We start from the raw sequence: 25,880 nt of genomic DNA, 5'->3' as shown, positions 1-25,880 counted from the left end.
TGTACAATGTTCTTCTGGTTCTGCTCATCTCACTCATCATCAGCTCACATAAGACCCTCCAGGTTTCTCTGAACTCCTCCTGCTCATCATTTCTTACAGCACAATAGTATTCCATTGTATTCATATACCACAACTTGTCCAGCCATTCCCCAACTGATGGGCACCCCCTCAACTTCCAATTCCTTGCCACCACTTAAGAGCAGCTATAAATATTTTTGTACATGTGGGTCCCTTTCCCCCTTCCATGATCTCTTTGGGAAAAAGACCCAAAAGTGGAATTGCTGGGTCAAAGGGTATGCACAGCTTTATCGCCCTTTGGGCATAATTCCAAATTGCTCTCCAGAATGGTTGGATCAGTTCACAGCTCCACCAACAATGGATTAGTGTTCCAATTTTCCTACAGCTTCTCCAACATTTATTATTTTCCTTTTTTGTCATTTTAGCCAATCTGATAGGTGTCAGGTGGTACCTCAGAGTTGTTTTAATTTGCATCTCTCTAATCATTAGAGATTTAGAGCATTTTTTCATATGGGAATAGATAGCTTTGGTTTCTTCATCAGAAAACTGCCTGTTCATATCCTTTGACCATTTCTCAATTGGGGAATGACTTGGATTCTTATAAATTTGATTTAGTTCCCTATATATTTTAGAGATGAGGCCTTTATCAGAAGCACTGGCCTCAAAAATTGTTTCCCAGCTTTCTGTTTCCCTTCTAATTTTGGATGCATTGCTTGTTTGTACAAAAAATTTTTAATTTAATGTAATCAAAATCATCCATTTTGCATTTTATAATATACTCTATCTCTTGTTTGGTCAAAAACTGTTTTCCTTTCCAAAGATCTGATAGGTAGACTATTCCTTTCTCTACTAGTTTACCTATGGTATCACCTCTTATGTCTAAATCGTGTATCCATTTTGACCTTATTTTAGTATAAGGTGTAAGATGTTGGTCTATGCCTAATTTCTGCCATACTATCTTCCAGTTTTCCCAGCAGTTTTTGTCAAATACTGAGTTCCTATCCCAGAAGCTGGAGTCTTTGGGTTTATCAAACACTACATTACTAGTGTCCTTTACTACTGCATTTCCTGAGCCTAGCCTATTCCATTGATCTACCACTCTATTTTTTAGCCAGTACCAGATAGTTTTGATGACTGCCGCTTTATAGTAAAGCTCCAGGTTTGGTACCGCTAACCCACCTTCCTGTGAATTTTTTTTCATTATTTCCCTGGATATTCTTGATTTTTTGTTTTTCCAGATGAATTTTGTTATTATTTTTTCTAGCTCTATAAAATGATTTTTAGGTAGTCTGATTGGTATGGCACTGAATAAGTAAATTAATTTAGGCAGTATTGTCATTTTTACTATATTAGCTCTGCCTATCCATGAGCAATTGATATCTTTCCAATTATTTAGATCTGATTTGATTAGTGTGAAGAGTGTTTGGTAGTTGTGTTCATAGAGTTCCTGGGTTTGTCTTGGCAAGTAGACTCCCAAGTATTTTATATTATCTACTGTTACTTTAAATGGAATTTCTCTTTCTATCTCTTGCTGCTGGACTTTGTTGGTCATGTATAGAAATGCTCATGATTTATGTGGATTTATTTTATATCCTGCTACTTTGCTAAAGTTGTTAATTGTTTCAAGTAATTTTTGAGTTGATTCTCTAGGATTCCTTAAGCATACCATCATATCATCTGCAAAGAGTGATAGTTTTGTTTCCTCCTTGCCTATTCTAATTCCTTTAATTCCTTTCTCTTCTCTGATTGCTAAAGCTAACATTTCTAGAACAATATTAAATAATAGGGGTGATAATGGACATCCCTGTTTCACCCCTGATCTTATTGGGAAGGCCTCTAATTTATCTCCATTGCATATAATACTTGCTGATGGCTTTAGGTAGATACTGTTTATTATTTTAAGGAAAGCTCCCCCTATTCCTAAACTCTCCAGTGTTTTTATTAGGAATGGGGGTTGTATTTTGTCAAAAGCTTTCTCTGCATCTATTGAGATAATCATATGATTTTGGTTGGTTTTCTTATTGATGTGGTTGATTATGTTAATAGTTTTCCTAATGTTGAACCAGCCCTGCATTCCTGGTATAAATCCCACCTGGTCATAGTGTATTATCCTGGTGATCACTTGCTGTAATCTCCTTGCTAATATCTTATTTAAGATTTTAGCATCAATATTCATGAGGGAAATTGGTCTATAATTTTCTTTCTCTGTTTTTGCTTTGCCTGGTTTTGGTATCACCACCATATTTGTGTCATAAAAAGAATTTGGTAGAACTCCTTCTTCACCTATTTTTCCAAATAATTTGTATAATATTGGAATTAATTCTTCTTTACATGTTTGGTAAAATTCACCCGTAAACCCATCTGGCCCTGGGGATTTTTCCTTAGGGAGTTCATTAATGGCTTGTTCAATTTCTTTTTCTAATATGGGTTTATTTAAGGATTTTATTTCTTCTTCCGTTAACCTGGGCAATTTGTATTTTTGTAAATGTTCATCCATTTCATTTAGATTGTCAAATTTATTGGCATACAGTTGGGCAAAATAATTCCTAATTATTTACTTAATTTCCACTTCATTGGTGGCAACATCACCCTTTTAATTTTTGATACTGGTAATTTGGTTTTCTTCTTTTTTTTTAATCAAATTAACCAATATTTTATCTATTTTATTGGTTTTTTCATAAAACCAGCTCTTAGTTTTATTGATTAATTCTATAGTTTTTTTGCTTTCAGTCTTATTAATTTCTCCTTTAATTTTCATGATCTCTAATTTAGTGTCTAATTGGGGATTTCTAATTTGTTCTTTTTCTAGCTTTTTAAGTTGCATGCCCAATTCATTAATCTCCTCTTTCTCTTTTTTATTCATGTAAGCATTTAGAGCTATAAATTTTCCCCTAAGCACTGCTTTGGCTGCATCCCATAGATTTTGGTATGTTGTCTCATTATTGTCATTCTCTTGGATAAAGTTATTGATTGTTTCTATGATTTCTTGTTTGGCCCATTCATTCTTTAGAATGAAATTATTTAGTTTCCAATTGATTTTCATTCTACTTTTCCCTGGCTCTTTCTTACATGTAATTTTTATTGCATCATGATCTGAGAAGGATGCATTTACTATTTCTGCCTTTCTACATTTGACTATGATGTTTTTGTGCCCTAATACATGGTCAATTTTTGAAAATGTGCCATGTACTGCTGAGAAAAGGTATATTCCTTTTTATCCCCATTCAATTTTCTCCAGACATCTATCATGTCTAACTTTTCTAGTAATCTATTCACCTCTTTCACTTCTTTCTTATTTATTTTTTGGCTAGATTTATCTAATTCTGAGAGGGGGAGATTCAGATTCCCCACCAGTATAGTATTACTGTCTAATTCCTCTTGTAACTCATTTAACTTCTCCTCTAAGAATTTGGATGCTATACCACTTGGCCCATACATATTCAATATTGATATTACTTCATTATCTATAGTACCTTTAAGTAAGATGTAATTTCCTTCCTTATCTCTTTTAATGAGATCTATTTTTGCCTGCACTTTGTCTGAGATAAGGATTGTTACCCCTGCCTTTTTTACTTTAGCTGAGGCATAATATATTCTGCTCCAGCCTTTTACCTTTACTCTGTGTGTATCTCTCTGCTTCAAATGTGTTTCTTGTAAACAGCATATTGTAGGATTCTGGTTTTTAATCCACTCTGCAATTCGCTTCCGTTTTATAGCAGAGTTCATCCCATTCACATTCACAGTTATTATTACTGACTGTCTATTCCCCTCCATTCTATTTACCCCCTTTGTACTTTTCCCCCCTTCTTTCACCCTATCCCTCCTCACCGACGTTTTACTTCTTACCCCTGCCTCCCCGGATCTGCCCTCCCTTTTTATCACCCCCTCTCTTTTCTTTACCCTTTTCTCCCTTGCTTTTGTCCTCCCTTCTATCAGTCTTCCCCTTTTGCTTCCCTAAAGAATGAGTTAAGTTTCTTTATCCCAATAAATGTATATGTTATTCCCTCTTTGAATCAAATCTAATGAGAATAGGGTTGAAACAATGTTCACCCCTCCTTTCTTTCCCTCTATTGTAATAGGTTTTTTTTTCACCTCTTCATATGATATAATTCATCCCCTTCCACCTCCCCTTTCCTGTCCTCCCCATAGACTCCCTTTTTAACCCCTTAATTTTTTTTGGTATCATCACATCAAAGACAACTTATATTTATACCCTCTGTGTAAAGTCCTTCTCTCTGCCCAAATACATTTATAGTTCTTAAGAGTTATGAGTATTATCTTCCCATGTAGGGATATAAACAGTTTAATCTAATAGGGTAACCTTTTTCTTTTTTTCCCCCTCTGTTTACCTTTTTAAACTTCTCTTGAGTCTTGTATGTTGAGATCGAATTTTCTATTCAGTTCTGGTCTTTTCACCAGGAAAGATTGAAAGTCCCCAATGTCATTAAATGTCCATCTTTTTCCCTGAAAGAAAATGCACATTTTTGCTGGGTAATAGATTCTTGGCTGCAATCTAAGCTCCTTTGCCTTCCAGAGTATCATATTCCAAGCCTTGCGATCCTTTAATGTTGAAGCTGCCAGGTCCTGAGCAGTCCTGACTGTGGCTCCATGATATTTAAATTGCTTCTTTCTGGCTGCTTGGAGTATTTTCTCCTTCACCTGATAATTCTGGAATTTGGCTACAATATTCCTTGGAGTTTTCCTTTTGGGGTCTCTTTCAGGAGGTGATCGGTGGATTCTTTCAATGATGATTATATCCTCTGATTCTATGATATCAGGGCAGTTCTCCTTAATAATTTCCTGGAATATGGTATCTAGATTCTTTTTCTGGTCATGGCTTTCAGGCAGTCCAATGATTCTCAAATTATCTCTCCTCGATCTGTTTTCCAGATCAGTTGTCTTTCCAATGAGGTATTTCACATTTTCTTCTATTTTTTCATTCTCTTGATTCTGCTTGACTGATTCCTGGTGTCTCATGGATTCCTTATCTTCCAAGTGTCCAATTTTAATTTTTAAAGTATTGTTTTCTTCAGTAAGATTATGCACCTTTTTTTCCATTTGGCCAAGTGAATTTTTTAAGGCAGTGTTTTCTTCAATGAGATTATGCACCTTTTTTTCCATTTGGCCAGATGAATTTTTTAAGGCATTGTTTTCTTCAATGAGATTATGCACCTTTTTTTCCATTTGGCCAGATGAATTTTTTAAGGCATTGTTTTCTTCAGTGAAATTATTCACTTTTTTTTCCATTTGGCCAGTCAATCTTTGTGCTTCCTTTTCCAAGCTGCTGATTCTTTTTTCATAGTTTTCTTGTTTTGCTTTCATTTCTCTCCCCATTTTTTCTTCCACCTCTCTCAATTGATTTTTAATATCCTTTTTGAGCTCTTCCAGGAAGGCTTTTTGTTCTTGAGACCAATTCACCTTCCCTCCTGAGGCTTCACATGTAGGCAATTTGAGGGTATTGTCCTCATCTGAGTTTGTGTTGGCTTCTTCCCTATTGATACAGAAGCTCTCAATGGAGAGGGCTCTTTTTTGCTTCTTACTCATTATTGCAGCTTATTTATTTTTTAAGTTGAGTTGAGGTCTGCTCTGGGGGCACCAGGGTCCCTGTTTTGGGGTTCTCGTGAAGGGGTATAGGTGCTGTATGACCGGCTTTTTACTCTGAGGCCTTTATAGGGTGTGCAGTTCGTCCCCCTGCACTTCCTGTTTGCGTGCGATCAGCCAGGCGCCCGATCCCAGCGCGCAATCCCACCTGACCCGTTCATAGCCCTCCCGGCCAGTGCAGGTTGATTTTTCCACTGTCCTTCTTGGCCACCAGATTTTTGAGCCAAGTTCCAGGGGCCTCAGTTGTTCGGCTTTGGCCCGCAGCTCCTGCTGACTTGCCCCAACCCCATCAGTGCTGGGAGGCTGCCCTGTGCTGGGCCTCCCTTTTGCCCGAGTCAGACCGACCTTTTCCTGAAGTCTTCTAAATTATCTCTGGTTGGAAGACTGTGTCTCCTTGTCTCTTTGCAGGTTCTGTAGTTTCAGAATCTGTCCAGAGGCTTGATTTAATGTTCTTTTTGAGGGAACAGAAGGAGAGCTCAGGCAGCTTGCTGCTTCCTCTCTGCCATCTTGGCTCCGCCGGAATACTATTTTCAATTTGTTTTTTTTTTCTTTCTTGTGATTTCTCCTTTTTGTTCTGATTTTTTTTTCCAATATAACTAATGTGGAAATATGGTTAACATGATTTTACATGTATAACCTATATCAGATTGCTTGTTCTCTTGGGGAAGGGAAAGGTGGGGAGGGGGAAAAATTTGGAACTCAAAACCTAACAAAAATGAATGCTGAAAACTATCTTTATAAGTAATTGAGAAAAAATAAAATACTATTAAATGGTTAAAAAAAGAATTTATATCTCTTCCATATTTGGGATAAGCATAAGGATTCCATCTTTAAAAAACTTAACTCATTAATCTTGACGTTTACTGTATTGGGTATTCTGAAATATGTATTCAGATTTATTTCTCTTCATATTGCTATTCATTTTCCCCAATAGCATCTATTAAATACAAAAACGTAATATTTTGTATATGTATATTACATGTATACATATATATGTTTGCATCTACTTCTAAGACTTCTAGTGTTTCACTGGTCTAGTTTTCTAATTTTTAAAAATACAGTAAGACAGTTGTCATTTTTAAAAATTGTCTAGAAGGGCAAGTCTCTTATACCCTTCTTGCTCCTGTTCTCCATGCAATTCTATGGTAATTCTGCCTACCTAGTTTTATTCCATCTAAACTACAAAAATTTTGTTTAATTCTCTAAGACCTGATTGACCTTTTAAGGGGTAGTGTTAAATTTGTTAGTTAACTTGAAGAGTTGGTAAATTTAAACTTTCACTTTTCCAGAAAGTCTTCTTCTGAAAAAAATGTTTCAATGATAAACCTGCCTCAATTTGAGCTGACCCCTCTTTACCCTTTATACATTCCCTCAGTCTTCACGGACATGGGCTGACACATCATCATACAATGGAACATGTGTAACTCTGAACGTTTCTACACTTACTTCTGGTACCCACAAGTTATGAAGTTGCCCCCACAGGCAGCCCATAAGCTCCTCTGGGGCAGAGAGAGGCCGTGCTTTCCATTTTCTTTTAGATCTCCCACTGTTATCTGGTAAAGCAAGTACTCAGGGACTCAACAAAGAGCTAAGGAATATTATTAATACAGGCCTTTCTAAGTTAATACAGAATGTCAAATTGTACAAATTAACAGAAACTTTAAAAAGTAAATTAAAGCCAATAAAACCAAAAGCTTATACTTAAGACAGGTTTCACATAAAAGCTTGTGATTTCATGAAAATGTGATTTTAAATGGGTCCAAAAACTAACAGAAAGTTGAAAAAAAATTTAACTAATATTTTCTCCTTTAATATCTGGCCAATTTAGAGGGCAGCTAGGTGGCGCAGTGGATAAAGCACCGGCCCTGGATTCAGAAGGACCTGAGTTCAAATCCAGCCTCAGACACTTGACACTTACTAGCTGTGTGACCCTGGGCAAATCACTTAACCCTCATTGCCCCGCCCCTCCCATATATATATATATATATGGCCAACTTCTCATTTCTCTCCAAAAAACTTCCTCTGGCTATTCCAAGCCACATCCCATTCACCTACCATCTAATTCTATGCTACCATATAATATTATCACTTCTTGAACCCTTATCTTGCATTGTTATTTAACTTTTGAAGTGTGTGTCTTTTCTTTCGACTAGATCAAAACTTCATGGAGACCAAAAGCATGGGAGGGTTTTGGTATCTCCTTCAGAGCCCATCACAGAGCTATATGAATATAGGTGCTTAACTGCATGTACTGAATAAAAACAATGTATGAAATTCCAGAAAATACGCAAAACTCATCCATATGGGAAGAACCTAACTTTTATGAAAGTAGATGATCCAAATCACAAGACTGACATTTTTCGTAAGTATGAATTCATTAATTATGTACATGTAAATTTTCTAAATTTCTAAAAAATAGATGCTGTGTCAATATTTAAAATGGCAGGGAGATCATATAGCAGAGTGGCCTTTTTCCTACAGCTGTAGAGCTCCTCTGAGACTTCTCTTAAAAGTACTTTAGAATGTTCCTAAACCATGGCAGAACTATAAAAATCAAACTTAGCAACTCTATTCACTCTCTTTCCTTTTGTCACTGGGCCAAGGTTAATGTATTTTTCAATCCATCCCACTATCCAAGTCAAGAAATCATTTCATCTGCAAATTTATTAGCATTCAACATAAAACCAAGGAAAGGTCTGTTTTATTAAAAGTAAAAGTCTGAAATCTCTCACCTGGTTGCATGTATCAGATAATGAATGTATAGCTTCTGAGAACATACTTGCAGAACCGGTATAAATCCAAGCAAGTAATTTAAAGATAAAGTTCAAGCCATTTCTAGGACAGAAAAGAAAATTCTAGCTGTAATGGTATTGGTAAAATTGTCATCAAAAGATGTAAATAACCCAAACATAACTCTATGCTAATGTTCCATATAGAATAAATGAAATAAGAATCCTAGCCTCCAAGAACTTACTACTTTTTAAAAAATATTATTTCCAGATCATTTAAAAACACAAATTAAGGATGTTTATTATGTGATAGCATAGAACTAAGTACATTTTATGTGCTATAGAATTACATGCTTAGACAAGCTAAATGGAAAGTGCTGTGAGGTAGAGGAAGTGGGACTGACTGAATAGGAGATTTCATCTGGGAAAAAGTTCAGTGTTCCAGAATCCATAGAGAAGCATCACAGACATATCAGGAAGAAGGCAAATGTTTTGATGAGTATAAGAATGAAGTTTTTCGGGGCAGCTAGGTGGCGCAGTGGATAGAGCACTGGCCCTGGAGTCAGGAGGACTTGAGTTCAAATATGACCTCAGACACTTAACATTTACTAGCCGTGTGACCCTGGGCAAGTCACTTAACCCCAATTGCCTCACTTTAAAAAAAAAAAAGAATGAGGTCTTTCTCTTTGGAAGTAACCAGTGTCCTGTTGGGGCAGATAGGTGGTACAGCAGATAAGAATGCCAAGTCTGGAGTCAGAAGACTCACATTCCGAAGTTGAAATGTGGTCTCTATATATAGTTACTAGTGTGACCCTGGGCAAGTAGCTTAACCCTGTGTTTCTTCATCTGTAAAATGAGCTAGAGAAGCAAATAAATAGCAAACCACTCCAGTAGATACAACTGGAAATGACTGAACTGAAACCAATGTCCCGTACAGCTCCCATACTAACATCAGAGACTACTGTCTTTATCCACCTACATTCATGTCTATAGGTAGCTCCAGATCTTCTAAGTGGCTCTGGGATGCCCTTGGATTTGGAGGTGGGTGAAAATAAGTTAGGTCCCCCACAAGCCTTTATCCCCCCCATGGGGTTCCTGGGTGTTCTTTGCTCCACAAAGAGTCAGAGTGATTCCATGTATAAAGCATCCTGGATTTGGAGTCAGAGGACTGATTCCTAACTTTGAATGAATTCCAACTTTGGCCCTTATTGCTTGTATGATTCTGGGCAAGTCACTTACCTCTCTAAACCTGAGTTTTCTGATCTATAAAAAGAGATGGCTGAACAAGGGAATCTCTGATTTCCTTCCTGCTCTTAAACCTGTGGTCTCATAGTAGCTTTTTTATAAATCAACCTCCACTAAAGTTGTCGGCCTCCACAAACTAGGTGGTGCAGTAGAGAAAGTATGAGACTTAAAGTAAGGAAGAGCTGAATTCAAATCTGTGTGACCATGGGCAAGTCACTTAACCTTTGTCTACAATACACAAATACATTCAGAGCCACATCTCCAAAAAGGGAATAATAGCCCAAGGTGGCTGTGAGGATGAAATGAGATAATATATGTGAAGTGCTTAAAATCCTTAAAAGTACAATATAAATGGTAACTATTATTATCATCATTGCTATCATAATCATTAATATTATTATGGACTGGGCTGCAGGCATAGAGCTTTCTGATTTATTCCTTATAAGAAGCTACTACCTCTAATTATCTAGCAAAGGATCCACAGAGGAAGTAAATTCTCAGAACCATTTGAAGATGCACTTAAAGAGACTTTGGCAAACATTAAAATGAGAGTGGGAAGGATAAATTCCTGGTGATAAGAGACTCTGAGACAGAAGTAGGATAACAAATGGAAAGAATTTTAGTGAATTTGCCAGATAAGAATGGCCGGGAATGATGGTGGAAGACACAAATATGAGAGATCCTGGGTTGACTTGGTGAAAGAAATTATAGCAAAACTTTGTTATACAATCAGGTCCTTCCAAATGTTTTATTCTGATGCTTCAACACCATGGCAGGGAGATTAACTAGGTTCCAAAAGCTAAGTCAAGCAGAACTATCTCAAGAATGCCTCTCGTGCTCTGAATCTAGTCCTTGTAACAGAGTGAGCCCACTTTCTGAGGACAAGCCTAGTACACAGAGATTATCGCCAGTAAGCAAATCATTTTGGCCATAGCAGCTCAGGAAACAAAAGAAAATGTGAATCACCCCCAATCTTGTGCAGCCTCCTCTGCTTCTGCAGTGACTGTGAAAAAGTGGCAGAAAAGGGAACAGAAGGTGCTAAGAATCACACAGGAAATTCTCAGACTGTCTATTAACTGTAACCTAGCAGATGGTTCATTTCTAAATGTGAGGTCTTTGTCCAAAGACAAACAGGTAGGCATGCTACAGAGGGAGATAGATCTCATTGTAAATGGTATTCTAACTATTAAAAAACCAGAATTAGAATTCACCAGTTCTCCCTAGAGAGTCAGAATAAAGGAGTCGGTGAAATTCAACTTTATCATGTGTCTAAAGGCAACAAGAAATATTGATTCATGGCACACTTGGTCATCTCATATATTACAGTGCCCATTATAAATAATCTGCAGATATAAGACAATTCTGAAGGACTTATGATGAAAAATACCATCCATCTCCAGAGAAAGAAAACTGATGGAGGCTGAATGCAGATCAAAGCATATTTTTTTTTCTTTTCTTTTTTTTTTTTTTGGGGGGGGGGGTGAGGCAACTGGGATTAAGTGACTTGCCAAGGGTCACACAGCCCCAGTAAGTGTTAAATGTCTGATGCCACATTTGAACTCAGGTCCTCCTGACTCCAGGGCTGGTGCTCTATCCACTGCGCCACCTAGCTGCCCCAAAGCATATTTATTTTAAACTTTGTTTTTCGTGGGATTTTTATAGTCTGTTTTTTCTTTCCCAACATGACTAATATGGAAATGTTTTTCATGACTACACATGTATAATCTGTATCAAATTGCTTGCCTTCTCAATGAGTGGGGAGGGGAAAGAAGGAACAAGAAAATTAGGAACTCAAAATATTTTTAATGTTAAAAATTGTTTTTACATGTAATTATGGAAAAATAAAACATTAAAATAGAAAAAAAGGAAAAAAATTGATTACACTGACCCCAGAAATATTAACAATACAAATAAAAGAAATATATAACAATCTAGCTATAAAAAGGGTATGTAGCTTGTTTCCAATAATAACTTATTAGTAACAAGTGACATACGATTGAGATCATGTATGTTGAGTAAAAGAATGGATTCTTAAGGAGATAACAGACAATCTCACTGGAACCCCCAATATACTAAAGGAACAAAAGTAAGATCTTTAATACAGTAGATCCCTCCTTTATGGAGTATGTATGGGATAATATGAGTAAGAATCACAAAGGCTGCAATATTATGTCAGAGGCATGGATTTGCATCAGGGGACTGAGTATACACACCAATAAAAATCACAAATCTTTCTCTGTGAAGTAAAGTAAAATAAAGTCAAAATATTCCCATGCATGGAGAAAATAAATATTTGCAAGGATACTACCATGAAAATAATTAAAGCCTGTGCACCAGTATCTGTGGCAGAAGATGAAATAGTAGAGAAAGTCTATCAAGAACTCCAAATCAAATCACACTTACTCTGATACTCAGTGATTTTAACACGAAGTTGGCAAGAGACAAAGACAGGAATAAATATTTTGGAAAATATGTATTAAGAATAAAGAACAAAATTAACCAAAAAATTGTATATTTTGAATTCTTTCTTCAAAAATAATAATAATCAGAAGATTCCAGACACGATGAACACCAAGTAACATTTTAAAACTGAAATTGATATTTTAATAAATAAGAAACAACATATTATTGAAGTTCATGAGTCACTCCTATATCAGTTGTCTGTGTACTGTCAGACTGCCAATTTGTGCAAAGATCAAAATAGTTAAAAAGACAGAATAAAAGAAATGAGAACAGTTCTTAAGTTAAACAATTAAAACAACTCCTACCTGATTTGTTGACACCAAGTTGTTTCACGTATAAGTTTAAGCAGCATAAAACAATTGTTACCATAAGGAGACAACAGCCCCCAAACCAATACTGGCAACAAACACTTGACTTACTTGCCAAGTAGATAAATATGGAAGCCAAGGGTAATACTGGCTTCAAATAAAAATTCATTTTTAAAATCTTACAGAGAAGGATGGTGGAAGATTATGAGCAATAGAACTGTTACAAAGAGAAGTAGTGGAGATTAAACCTAGTTAAAAAGCTTAGCACGAGAACCTACTAAGCAGTTATACTGAGGACAACTAAGGCTAAAAGTAGAACAAAGATAGCAAACAGAAGAAAACTTATGTCTAGAAAATTGTTTTATAATGAGCCATTTTACTATCAAAGCCAGTGAAGTCGCCACACTTGGGCTTCACTTTACAATTCCTGATGTGCTTAAGAAAGAGGCAGAAATGGCATTAGAGAGGACAGAGGCAGGAAAAATGGCTGTATTAGACCAAGTGTACATAGATGACACTGTGGGAAGAGACAATTATGAGGGTACTGAAGGACAGAATCGAGACATCTGAAGAAAGGCAAGAAAACAAGGGTATTGGGGGGGAAACCTCAGACCTACTAAAAAAGCTGACCAAGAGAAAACCTATATGGCTACTTTTCCATCTATATAAAATCTTTATGAGACTTTGAGTCAAGCACTCGTAGGGAACCAGTGAACTTTTGCAAATGATATTACAAATTAGACCATGTCTTTCCCAACATAAAACTGACAAAAAGATATAGAGAATACAAGACTCACTCTTCTTAACTGTTTTCTGACTATTTTTATTGTACTGATCATATGTTTTTCCTTTAAAGGTACTTGACTTAGTGGAGCAAATGTCCCTTTAAAAGTTGTCCTGCAAAAATGTTTCCCCATGAATATCACAAAATCTTACAAGATTCTTTAGAAGATATAATCATTTTGACAACTCTTTAATTATTAATATTGTGCAAAGCATAAAAAAGAGAGATATATGCTTACCAAAAATATAAACTACCTTTGGGACAGTGATACAACAGAATGTACAAATGAAGAGGAATAAAGAGGTCCTCTAGATGTACTTGTTTGCAAATGATATTATGCTGGTTCTATTAGGCCCAGGAGTACCAAAGAGTCTCCCAGACAAGATGCATAACCATTAAGAGCAACTTAACAGACTTACAGAAGAAATACTTAATGGATAAAAAAATGCTAATTGTCTAGATTATGACATGCAGATTAGATGGACAATGTAAAGATCATGTCTATCAGTATCTATATCTATCTCTATCAGTATCTATATCATCCATCAATATCCATTGTCTACAAACGTTGCAAATGGACAAAAAATTTAGCCCATAATTAAATGGACAGGGGAAAGTAGGCCGGACTTTCTCTAGGAAACTGCAAAACTCCTTTAGCAATCACAGTCTCTTCCCTTAAACAAAAGCCCATATTTTTAATAGGAATATCCTACCACCTGTGCTGTACAGCTCTTATAGAATACATTAGTCTCCAAAGTAGTAAAAATTAGAATCAATGGAGAAGCACACGATGGGTATACAAGCTACAACATGTTACAAATAAAGAACTATAAAGAACCAAAGTAAAGAATGTCATCAAATAAATGTATGCCTGAAAAAGATGGACTCGTAATGTGATAAGAGTGAGAGATAACTAACAGTCCAAGCATTCCACTAATATTTTTGTGATAACAAGTGAAATTATGGAAGGCCCTAGCACACTGAGCAGATTTCTTTTGTAAAACTTATGGAAAGAATGTGGATAAGGGCAACACAGAACAGAGACATAGCAAGTTGCCAGTGACATGACTGGAGAGGACATCCAAGTTGCTGAGAGCACAGATTTATCTGAAAGGCCTTAATGGGTAGGATAGGATTCTTTAATTGGCATAATTATAGTCTCTCTACTTCCAACTGAATATCAACTGAGAATACTGATCCCACTATTTTTTCCTCCTTGCTTCACCCACAAAAACTCAAGTACCAGGCTGGTTTCTGCCTAGAGGAGGAGAAAAAAAGCAAGTCATGTAGCAGTGGGTAAGAAAAAAAAATCATCTCAATTTCCTTTTTTCCTCTACCTCAATTCCAATCAGGATATCTGGTAGAATTATGAATATCTTTTGTTAGTTTAAACATTCAAATATATATATATACATATATATATATATATAAATAAAAAATAGTATCTAAACAAACTGCCCATTCTCTGAGAACTGTCCTTGAAATGTAAACTCTCGCAACTCTGTTGAAGGTACTAATACTCAGTGCAAATAGTGATAACAGCAAAGGGAACACAAAAGAAAAGGGTTGAAAATACAAGATGTCCACATACTTCCATGGAAAGCAGGAAACATATTACGCAGAAATACTATATATGTATATATACACACACACACACACACACACACACAGATATTCTCTAGCAACTACCCTTAAGGGGCAATCAACAAAAGATCTTAATTACTTCATCAGTACAACATATGAAAAGAGCAAAAATGCATTGCTGAACATCATCTTTAATAAACAACTAAGTGAGTATAGTCAGGTAGCATTCCACAACAATACACATGTATGTACAGAGTCACATACTCCATTACTGGTAATTATATATAATCAGAGATACAAATCAACTTCCTTTTAAAATAAATGGGGGGGGGATAACTACTTTTCTAATTAACAAGTGGTAAACTATATATTCAGGTCTAGGATGTACAGGTTCAAAATAATACATAGTCTATCTTTAAAAGGTTCACTTTTTCAAACTTACATACAAATAGCAACCATCACCACTTTTCCTGGTCCTTTAAGAAACAATGATGCTGTTCTAGACCTTGGCTGGAAAAGAAGGCAATTAGACAGAGTGTAAATATAAACAGTCACAGCTTTAAGAATTCAGAAAATGTCTCCATTTAATGTATAATGAAGCCAAAAGACTTTACATCTGACTTAAATTTTCTTGCATAATTTTCTTTACCTCACTTTCTCTAATATTGTCATCTTTAAATTATTTAAGCAAATGAGTCCTGGTCCACAGACACCTTGAAAACTTTTATTAAAATCAAACTAAAGAAGACTTGCTTTTAAAAAAGAATAATTCAGGGCAGCTAGGTGGCGCAGTGGATAAAGCACCAGCCCTAGATTCAGGAGGACCTGAGTTCAAAGCCGGCCTCAGACACTTGACACCTACTAGCTGTGTGACCCTGGGCAAGTCACTTAATCGTCATTGCCCCGCCCCCCCAAATTAATTAATAATAATAATAATAATAATTCAAGAAAAGCTACACAGAAATGATAAAGCTCATGAAATCTAGATACTTTAAAACATCTTTCCTTTATTCAACAACTTTTCAAGTTCCTGAAAAATGTTGTTTACATAAGAAAAGACTGCTCTAAAAGAGGTTTTTCATGCATGTTAATGCAAAGACCAACAGAAGACAATCAAGTAACTAAAATATATTTAAGATTTCCTTTACTTTTAAGTTTCAGGCTTAGAGTATATGCACCCTTGGCCCACCAGATAAAAGAGAATTCAATGTTACAACCTCATTATAATCCTGTAGGTCTTTTCAAAGGCTAGAAATGGACTGGCACATTTAACCTCCTTGCACCACTCTCCTTCTCTATCCTGAGAAGGTAGAATGTACCCAAGAATTAGGGCAGCTAGGTGGCACAGTGAATAAAGCGTTGGGCCTAGAGGCTGAAAGGTATGAACTCAGACCTTTCTGACTCCAGACAGGAACAAGTGGAGTGGAGGCAATGGAGAGGCTCTAGAAAAATGCACACAGCACCTCTCCCTTCCAGTAAGTTCTGTTCACTGCCAAGTTACTGCTGCCACCCCATCTCCCTCTTGACTATCCTTATAGTAGGACAGGAAAGATTCCAGGGAGAGAGTTATGTAGTAATGGACAGACATCAACTCCTCTCTATATTGATTCAAGGATAACAAAGATCTTTCTTCACAACTTTATGAAGTAGGCAGTATAAACTTGTCCATTTTACATATAAAGAAACTGAGGCTCAAAGCAACAAATTCAGTCACACAGCTGGTTGGTGTCAGTGTCAAGACTAATCCAATGATTTTTCCAATATTTAAAATATGCTGTCTCTCAGCTCCAAGAGATATCCGAATATCACAGAGATTCTCCCTATACCACCCCACCCAAAATACGGACTGTCAAAATGACAAAAGTGATCAAATGGGGTATGGGCTCAAGATCATAAGCTAAATTCCCACCTAAAAAAATATTGTTATAAAAAGGATTCTATACAATAGAATTAACTTCTATTATATTAATACAGCTTAGACAATCTAATTACAATGATTTCTTTTGAAAAACAATAATGTACAACAAATACTTTATCACTTAGAGACCTGATGGTACATTAAATGTACTAGAAGTTAGAAAAAGAGAACTGAATTAAGCATATCTAGAGCTCTCTTCTTTTTAAATTCAGTAAAATATCCTTTTCCCCTCCTCCCTTCATATTTTCCGGGGGGGGGGGGGGAGACAGTCCAATAACAACCCCCAATGCAAGTGGCAAGTACTGGATCCTAGACCCTTTTCCTCCACTAGATTCATAGCATTTCTAATTACTTACTAATTTACCAAAGAGAATCATAGTCTTACTTCTGTTTTTTCAGCTCCTTTAGATATAATGAAATTTCATTATTTGAGGGCAAATTAAATTAATGACACTTTTCTAAATGTAACAAATTAACATTATAATGAAGAATTTCTTACCTTTGTGTGTCCCAGGAAGTCTCTGTATTCTTTTAATACCTTTTGATTCCTAAACAACCCTATGAAAAAATTACAAAATAATCTTTCCTCTTAAATTCTCTCACAACATGTAGTAGTTATTTTCAATTTAAGACACTCCTACAACTGCTAATTGGTACTTAGTAATTGGTTATATTATAATCATGATGGATTCTTTCACTCATCTAATAAATACTGAACACTATATAAATGTGTATATATGTATGTATTATCTGTTTGTGCTGTGTATCCCATGCACAAACATGTTTTCTTATAAACAACTCATTCGACACACTGTTTTGAACTTGATTACTTGAGGGTCATCCCATTTCTCTTGCTATAACTGAAGTTAACTTAGTGATTTCTGGGACTTTATTTGTGCATCATCGATCATCTTGTAAAACGTTCTATACCCTATGTTTTAGTGTGAGGGTTAAAATCCTTGTCTGTCTCTCAGCTCTTCCTAAAAGGGAATATTTGGATACTCGAACTGAATCAGAATTCATTTAAATCAAACAATTTAACAGTTAATTGGTAACAAATTAATAGCTAATTGATATATATTTCAAAATATTTTTAAAAAGAGATTTGAGTAAAAATGTTGAGGGCCAACAGGATCACATAAATTTATATATATATATATATATATATATAGGAAGGTTTTGAGTGTTCAGCCTTCTGAGGTATTTAAAATCTTTGGTTCGCTCTTTGATATCTTCCATACGTCAATGTATCAGCAGCCCTTTAGCTTACTTATGTCAGGTATAAAGTTTAGAGGAAGATGAAAAGGGTATGGGGTATTTGCAACCTAAATTCCCTAAAGTTTCAAGTAAACTCTGGGTTCCTACTTTGGTGTCCATCCCTCCCTTTATTGTCACTGTGAGGTTTGAGCTAGTTTTCACAACATGAACTAGTTATTGGAGAAATAAATTCTGTGAGTCTGTACCTATTTGTATTGAGATCTGTTTTGTCAAGGGTTCTAGAACCTATGAGGAGCCTCTGCTAGCAACCTGGAGACAGAACAGATTAATCCCATAGAGGGGCGCCCTTGAGGAAACGGTACCTGCCAGTTGCATAAGATATCTCAATCCCAGAGGAATTATGTTAATTGAATGGATACTGGGCAGGAATACTGGGCTGCAGGGAGGCTTAATGTCTGTTACTGTGGTCTATTATTGTCCCCCTTGGGTTTGGTTTTCTGTATCTGTGTACTACATTCACTTGATTATCTCGATGTTACTTGTTTTTTCCCTTCAAATTAGTCCCTAATTTTGGTGATTCTTACTATGGCTTGTACTGTGCTTGGTTAATGGTTCTGGTCCCACTTCGTACTTGGTAGCATCCACAGGACTGTTTTACCCAGTGTGCTCTCTGTTGCTCATTGGTATACCCGGGGTCATCTCTAACCAACAGGGGGAGATGTTGAGGGCTGTTAAGGGGATCCCCTGAATTTGTTTTTTTTAGTTGCCATATTTTCAGAAACACTGGACTCAAGAGCATGCAGGAGGCCCTGAATGTGTAATGGATGAAGCCCCCCCAAGCTGACATAATTTGTTTGTACCCCAAGCCAGATTCCCTGTGTATCCTTGGGAGGCAAGACAGGTACCAGCCATCTGTGCCTGCTGTGCCAGGCTGGGATACTGCTTGTGCAGCTAGGGTCTCTGGGAGATAAGAGGACCCTCCTAATTCATAGCTTAGCAATTCCCATGGGGAAAGAATGCAGTTCTGCCATCACCCTGCTCCTCCATGGGGGAGTGGTTTTGGTGTCCTATGCCTTTGAAGCACTGTTCCCTCTTTCATGTTACACCCCTTCCTGGCATCCCCTCCCCCCTTTGCCCTGCTATTATAAATGTAAACTTCTATAAAAGCTCAAGCCCCTTGAGTTCTCACACATATTCATTTCTCTTGTAATAAACCTGGTTTTCCCCATAAGTCTCCTGACACTGTGATCACGTGATCACATTTTCTCTTTCTCTCTCTCTCTCTGGAAGGGAAACAGTTCTTGCCTTGAAGAGCTTAGAATCTAGCAGGGAGGATGGGCCGTCTCTACCTGAAATTCTACCTATCCTTCATGACCCAGACACAATGCCATCTCTGCATGAAATCTTCCTTGATGCCCCAAACAGCGGTGATCTCTCTAAGCTCAGATTTCTCTCAATATTTTGTTGGTCGCTGAGTATTGTTTGCATGCCTCTTATGTATCTACTTGTTGTTGTCATTTATATTATAGTTGTACTTTTTTTTAACCTACCCTATACCGTACCATAAACTTATCTGGAATAAAGATTGGGCCTTATTCATCTTTATAGTTCTTTTAGTACTAAACAAAGTGCTCTGCTTACAACAGGCACATAATAAATGTTGACTGAAATTTCTGACACAATAGTGTGCAATATTATACAAGCAAAATACAAAGGTTTCAAGAGATACAAACTGATACTGTTTTCATACTATAGTTTTAACTTTTTATCAACACAAATATTATTATTTCAATGATTCAAAGACTTTAAGAATTATAATTTTAACATCCCATAGGAGTTTAGCGATTTCTCTGTCATCCAATTACAAAGCACATTACATTTTTCTTTTGGCTTCTTCACTAGCCAAGCTTCCAACAAGAAGAAAAGAGGAAATATTTAAAATATCTAGTTCATTGATTTTTCATTGTCTTCACAAACACAAGAAAAAAACAGGCAATTTTAAAAGTTAATTATGAAATACAAGAGTAATCTTTATAATGAGTATAAGACAAATCATAAATTGCACTGCTAATTTTGGAGAATCAACTAAAATTGAAGTCATTCACCTCTAGTTGTAAAGACTATACAGAATATTATACATATGCAATTGATAAGAATTATCTACAACAGACTAATTTTTCTTGAGAATAATACTTTCTAAATGGTTACTAAAAGATCTTTTGGCGAATAAAAAGAAAAAAGACTTTACAGAAAATATTTCTCATGACTAAGGAAAAATTTCTGAGATAACGTTCTTGGGAATTAATTATATTGTTACTTCCCCAAGTGAGCCATCCTCTAAAAAACTGACTGCTAGATTTATTCTACTATTACCATTATTACTAAGCTAGATCACAGATTTGCTTTGTACAAATTACTGAAACCATCAGACATTTTGGTTTCTTCACCTGTAAAAGGTGAATTTTATGTGAAAATGAGGGGTTCTAAAACTCAATCACTACGAACTAATCAAGATAACAAATAATATATAAGTTCTCTACAACAAGCATATCATGTTTTTCTACAAAAGACACATATAAAGTACGGTCCTTGTCCATAGGACACTGTAATATTAATTCAGCTTCCAAATGAATATACTTACTCTCTCTATATTCTCTCTCCGCTTCCTTACGCAGCTTTCTCTCTCTAGCAAGAGCCTCAGGGCTTCCCCAAACCTCCAAAGCCCTGAACACATAAATACACACATCAATAGTCAACAATTTGTAACATTTCTACTATAAATGTAATAAAATTTAAAGGATATACTTGAAAATCTAATAATACATTAATGTCCTTTTTTAGAAAAATAAAGCACACAAGGAATTTTCTTAAATTAAATCTATAGAACAAAAATAAATTCAATCCCAAAAGCTTCTTCTAAGTCATGTTACACTATTGTTTTAAATGGGAACACTAGCATATCAAAACTTGTGTGCAAAGATTAGAAATTTCTGACCAAAAAACCCCATCTTTTTCATCATTAATCTTTTTTATTTACAATTTGTCTCATTGATTTCTCAATATTAATGTCTTTAATACTTCAAAATATCCGTGATCTTTTTTTTGTGTATGAGCTCTCTCCACTAACCTAGATTACAACACGTCAAAGTTTTAATAGACAGCATTCTTAAATTGTTATAGCTGAAAAAAAATTGTCACATAATAGCCCAAGTTCTAATAAATAACCCTTCAAAAAGGAAGGAAACTGATCCTTGGATGACAGTCTGTAGCCAGGCAAGTACTTATGGCCTTTTACATCTTAGGAAGATCAACCAGAGCTTGTGCTCTACCAGAATTGCCTTCAAGAACCCAGGATCAGCTCCATGCCACAATGAGGCATTGGAAGACTTTAAAAGGGGATCAACTGCAAAAGGCATAACCCAAATTAAGCATCTGTTGTTGTTTCTTTGTTTGCTTGTTTGTTTGTTTTTTAAGAGAAATATCCTCTTACTTCGCCTCTACATCTGATCTCAAGTAGACGGTAAAGGATTCAGTATCTTCATGGGGACTTCTTTGTCTGATTTTCCGCAGCTGCTCTAGATCACTGTTGGGAGGAAGAAACAGGCTGAATTTATTCTAAGAAGGGTTGTGTAATCAACAAATAATAAAGGGATTTATTTAGAGTATAGAAAATCAATTACACTGATTATAGATATGCATATCTTTGGAGGATAAATTTAAAGAAGATGTTTTCATCTGAAAAGAGTAAGTAAGGAGGACTCTAATCAAAACTAATTATTTAAATATAGTTTATGGCTAGTGAAAACACAATGAAATATGAAGTTCAAGCTTAGTTTAATAGATATTTGTGCAAGCTTAAATCCTATACCAGGACTTTCATTTTGATTATAGTCACATGCCATAATAAATGAGGTGAAAATGCACCTGAATGAAAAAAATTGAGAAGCAGAAAGAAAATGAATACTGAAGTATCATCTCTCTACTAAGAACTCAATAAAGGCTTGCAGTCATCTTTATTGGCTCTGCAGACTAATATTCCAATGTTTCATGCATTCATAAGATATACATAAATGTACTTCCTTCATGCCAGCAATATTTCTTGTTTATAGTAAATAATGAAAAGTTTTAAGGCTTTGTGCAAAATTATCATTAAAAATAATTAATCACTAAGATACCAGTTTTCCCACTGATTGTAAGGACATTTTTAACAGTAAAGAAGATTTATAAAGTCAAGTTACTATGGTTGTTTCACAAAGGTCTCCATTTTAATGACCATGGGTAGTTACTATAAACAAGCAAACAATGATTCTCCATAACACCACATATTTTGGTCTAGACAAAGCGGTTTGCACCGGTTGTCAAAAATATGAAGGACTCTTCTGATTTTGTCAGTAATCCACTGTGTGATCCAAGGTAAATTATTTACAATATCAGACCAAATGCAGGCCATACTTTTCTTAAAGTTGTATTGTATAAACCTCATGTGAGATTAATAGTTTTCAAGATAAAACTTTTTATTTCCTTTCAAAGAGATCTCATTTTAGGGATATATCTTTTATTCAGGAGGCATTCTATATTTGGATCAATGATTTATGCTTATTTATCTTTGTAAGAGGCACAATAATTTCTGTTCTACCCAAATTCCAGGATTTGGGGGAAGATGAAATGAAATAAAACATAATAACATTTTTTAAAGAATATAAAATGTTATATAAATGAAGGGTATTCATGATTTTATTAACTAATGAGCAGTAATTATCCCAGTATCTGAGTGCTTCCTTGTAAGTTAAGTATTTAAGGAAGTGCATTAACTTTTTTAGGAAATAAGGACTTCTCATAAGGTTATAGAAACCAAGGCTACATGATAGTCTCAGTCAGGGGTCTGGAAATCAATATTAAGAGTATGATTAAATAGGTACTTGTATGTATATACTTGTTCACATGTCTCTCTTATAAGAGAAAGGTAGCACAGTGAATACAGCACTGAACCTAGAGTCAGGAAGCCCGAAGTTCAAATTCAGCCTCTGATACTAGCTATGTGACCTTGGGGAAGTCACTTAAAGCTCTCACAATCTCAGTTTTCTCATCTGAAAAATGGGAATAATAATGATATCTACCTCCCAGAGTTGTTGTAAGAATAAAGTGAGATATTTGTAAGTGGCTGTGCAAATCTTAAAGGCTCTGTACAGATGTTAGTTATTATTATTGTTATTGCAACTATGAAGAAAATTACCCGAACTGTGCTCAAATTCAGCAACATTTAAGAGTCATTCAAATACAACTGGAAAATCTTGCAGCTTTAGGAGGCTTATTAATGATAGACAATTATTTGATTTCTATCAGAAGGTTCTGACATAGTCAACCTATTAGAATTTAGTTTTTTGTGAATTAAAAAAACTGAAATAGTATAATTATTCCTAGAATGGAAGAATTTCAATTTAACAGAAAAGTCGAAAAATATAGTTATAGTTTTGAATGCTATTAAATGTTTACACACATTTAGAGAGGACCAACTGAGCAGTTTACACATTAGCCAAAATGCATATATATTAATAAATCAATAGCTATCTTGATAGTCAATAATAATTTAACTGTGGTACCTGGATTTAAGACAGAATTCATTTATTGCTCTGACTCCAGTGATGAAATTATTCTGGGTGTACTTTGGTCCATATTCCCTCTTCTTAAGAACTGCTTTAACTAAAACCAAAAGCAAATAGTAAAAAAAACCAAATATGCATTTCTTAATTTCAGGAAGCTGTAATTTCATTAGTATGGGAATTAAATTACAATTTCTCCATGCCTTATTATGGGATGGTGTCATGAAATATTATGACCACCAACAAAACAAAACAAAACAAAACAAAAAACCCACCTGCTGACCAGCCTTCTGCTGAGAAGCACTTCTAATTTAGCTATATTTTCCAGTGACAGAAATACCACCTATGTCTCTTCCTACTTGAAGCCTTTCCAGTTTGGGAAGACCTGCCAGAGCTTGTGCTTCTTGCCTTTGAAAACTCAGTCATCTCCTTGTCATGAGGCAGAATAGGATTTCAGAAGAAAATCAATTATGAACATAATTAAAACAACATTTTGAAGATTATTACAATGCAGCTGGACAGTAATGTGTAACAGACCTAAGTGTTCTAATAGCTTTCAAGGATAGCCAATTTTTTCCTAATGTGTTGCATGTAAGGTCAGAAAAGAAGAAAAAAAAGTCCTCCTAAATTAGTAAAGGAGAGGCTTTAGAAGTCTAATGGGAAAGCAATCTTTTATTATCTCTTTTACCTATAACTGGCATCAAAACAGCTTTGCTCTAATGTATATCTTGTTATAGATGTTTCTGTCAAATCTATATTGAACTAATTTATTGAGCATATGTGCTGAGCACTATATTGAGCATAATTTATTTTGAGACTACCTGGAAATTAAGTAGAAGTTTCAATTGGAGAAGTAATTGGTAAACATATATGGTAAGCAAATATAGCCAACGCAAGCTCTTCAATTCTTTCCTAATGCCTTACCATGCCTGGGTTCTTGAAGGCTGTCAGCCAATAACAAGCTCTGCAGGTCCTACCATGAAAAGAAGCTTTTGACATTGGGTCCTGAAAACACTTATATGAACTGATGCAGAGTGAAGAGAGAAGAACTAGGATAACGATTTATACAATGACTAAAATAACATACTGCAGAATGAATGAAAAACTCCCTTCAATGCAATAACTAGTCATGACTTCAAGACTAATGATGCAGTATGACTTCTACTCCTAACAGAGAAACAATGGGCTAGCAGTACAGAATGAGAAATTCTGTACACAATTTTCAGACACAACCAACGTATGTGTTTTGTTACAAGGGAGAAGTTCAATTGCCAGCAGGCAGTTGTTGGGGAAGTTGGTGGGCAGTGATAGTAAGGCCAATAAAAGAAGAAAAGAGTGTCACTGAAACATTTAAAAAGTGCACCAAAGAGAGCAGAAGGAAGTTAGACAAGCAAGGAAGTTTTGTCACTATCATGTTCAACTGAATATACTTTAAAAACGTGTAACAGAAATCCATAGTTTCACACATAATCCTTTTTCTGTATTTTAAAGTGAAATGTTCATGATGGTTAACTAATTCATAATAAAAAGCAAGACATAATTAAAAGCAAACAAAACAAAGAATGGTCCCAGAAGCAGACTGCATCTGCTTTCCAAGGAGTGGCTTTGCTAAATGCAGGGACAATCATCACCAGTGGGTTGGCAACTTTGTGATTAGTTCTCTGACCATGGCAGCCCATGACATGAAAATACTTCCTAAGAAGTCCCCTAAGACTTCTTCAAGGACTGAAGCACAGAGACAGAGAAGGGAATAGAGGGCACCATGTGAGATTCCTATCCAGTTACCAGTGAGGGAATGAACATATTACTGAAGTAACTGAAATATGTCATGTCCTATCCTCATTTGTCTCTTGCCAACCCTCAGTCCTGTTCCTGCTGAGTAGCTGCTGATCAGAGATGGGAGGTTCACCATGTTGAATGGGTACATTACAAATTAATGTCATCGAAACTCAACTGGGCTCTCGCTGCAGCAAGGCAGAACTCCCTAACCTCATTCCTTCCAAAAGCTATTGAAAACCTTCTTTTCCCTTCCCAAACTACTCCCTTCTACAGGTGAGGAAAAAAAAACAAACAGGTCATCTGCTGGGAGCTCATTCTTGGATCTTTGCCTCAGATCCCCTTGACATTACTTTCGACCTCTTTCCTTTTCCCTAGCCTCTGATAATGAGGCAGCTGTTCTACTTACCTTTGTAAACTAGACATGTTTTATTTGGTTTTAAATCTAGTGGAGGTATTCACTAAAATGAAATAATTCTTTTATTTTTTTTAGTATCCTCTTCCATTGACTCTACCATGTATCACAGGAAGAAATCAAGATAGTAGATTTATTTCTGAAGTAAACTGTGCAAGTCTTTTGGATTTTAATACATGTGACTTGCATGATGCTGGGGGCTCACTTTACTTTTTCTTTTT

At 35.7% G+C, this 25,880-nt stretch overlaps 1 protein-coding gene across 1 annotated transcript in view; it reads right to left on the bottom strand.

The window, feature by feature from the left end:
• SLC30A9 (solute carrier family 30 member 9) overlaps window positions 1-25,880 on the bottom strand; it is an 80,637-nt gene that overhangs the window by 33,803 nt on the left and 20,954 nt on the right. The window contains exons 4-9 of the mRNA XM_043970106.1: window positions 23,469-23,568; window positions 21,359-21,451; window positions 20,510-20,592; window positions 17,150-17,208; window positions 15,175-15,242; window positions 8,352-8,454 (exon numbers count right to left, since the gene is read on the bottom strand). Coding sequence (XP_043826041.1) covers window positions 8,352-8,454; window positions 15,175-15,242; window positions 17,150-17,208; window positions 20,510-20,592; window positions 21,359-21,451; window positions 23,469-23,568 — 506 coding nt within the window. The remainder of the gene's footprint in view (window positions 1-8,351; window positions 8,455-15,174; window positions 15,243-17,149; window positions 17,209-20,509; window positions 20,593-21,358; window positions 21,452-23,468; window positions 23,569-25,880) is intronic.

Source organism: Dromiciops gliroides, chromosome 6, assembly GCF_019393635.1.
Source record: "Dromiciops gliroides isolate mDroGli1 chromosome 6, mDroGli1.pri, whole genome shotgun sequence".
Taxonomy (NCBI): domain Eukaryota; kingdom Metazoa; phylum Chordata; class Mammalia; order Microbiotheria; family Microbiotheriidae; genus Dromiciops; species Dromiciops gliroides.
Note: the sequence above shows the minus strand (reverse complement) of the source record. Positions and strands in the feature narration are given on the sequence as shown.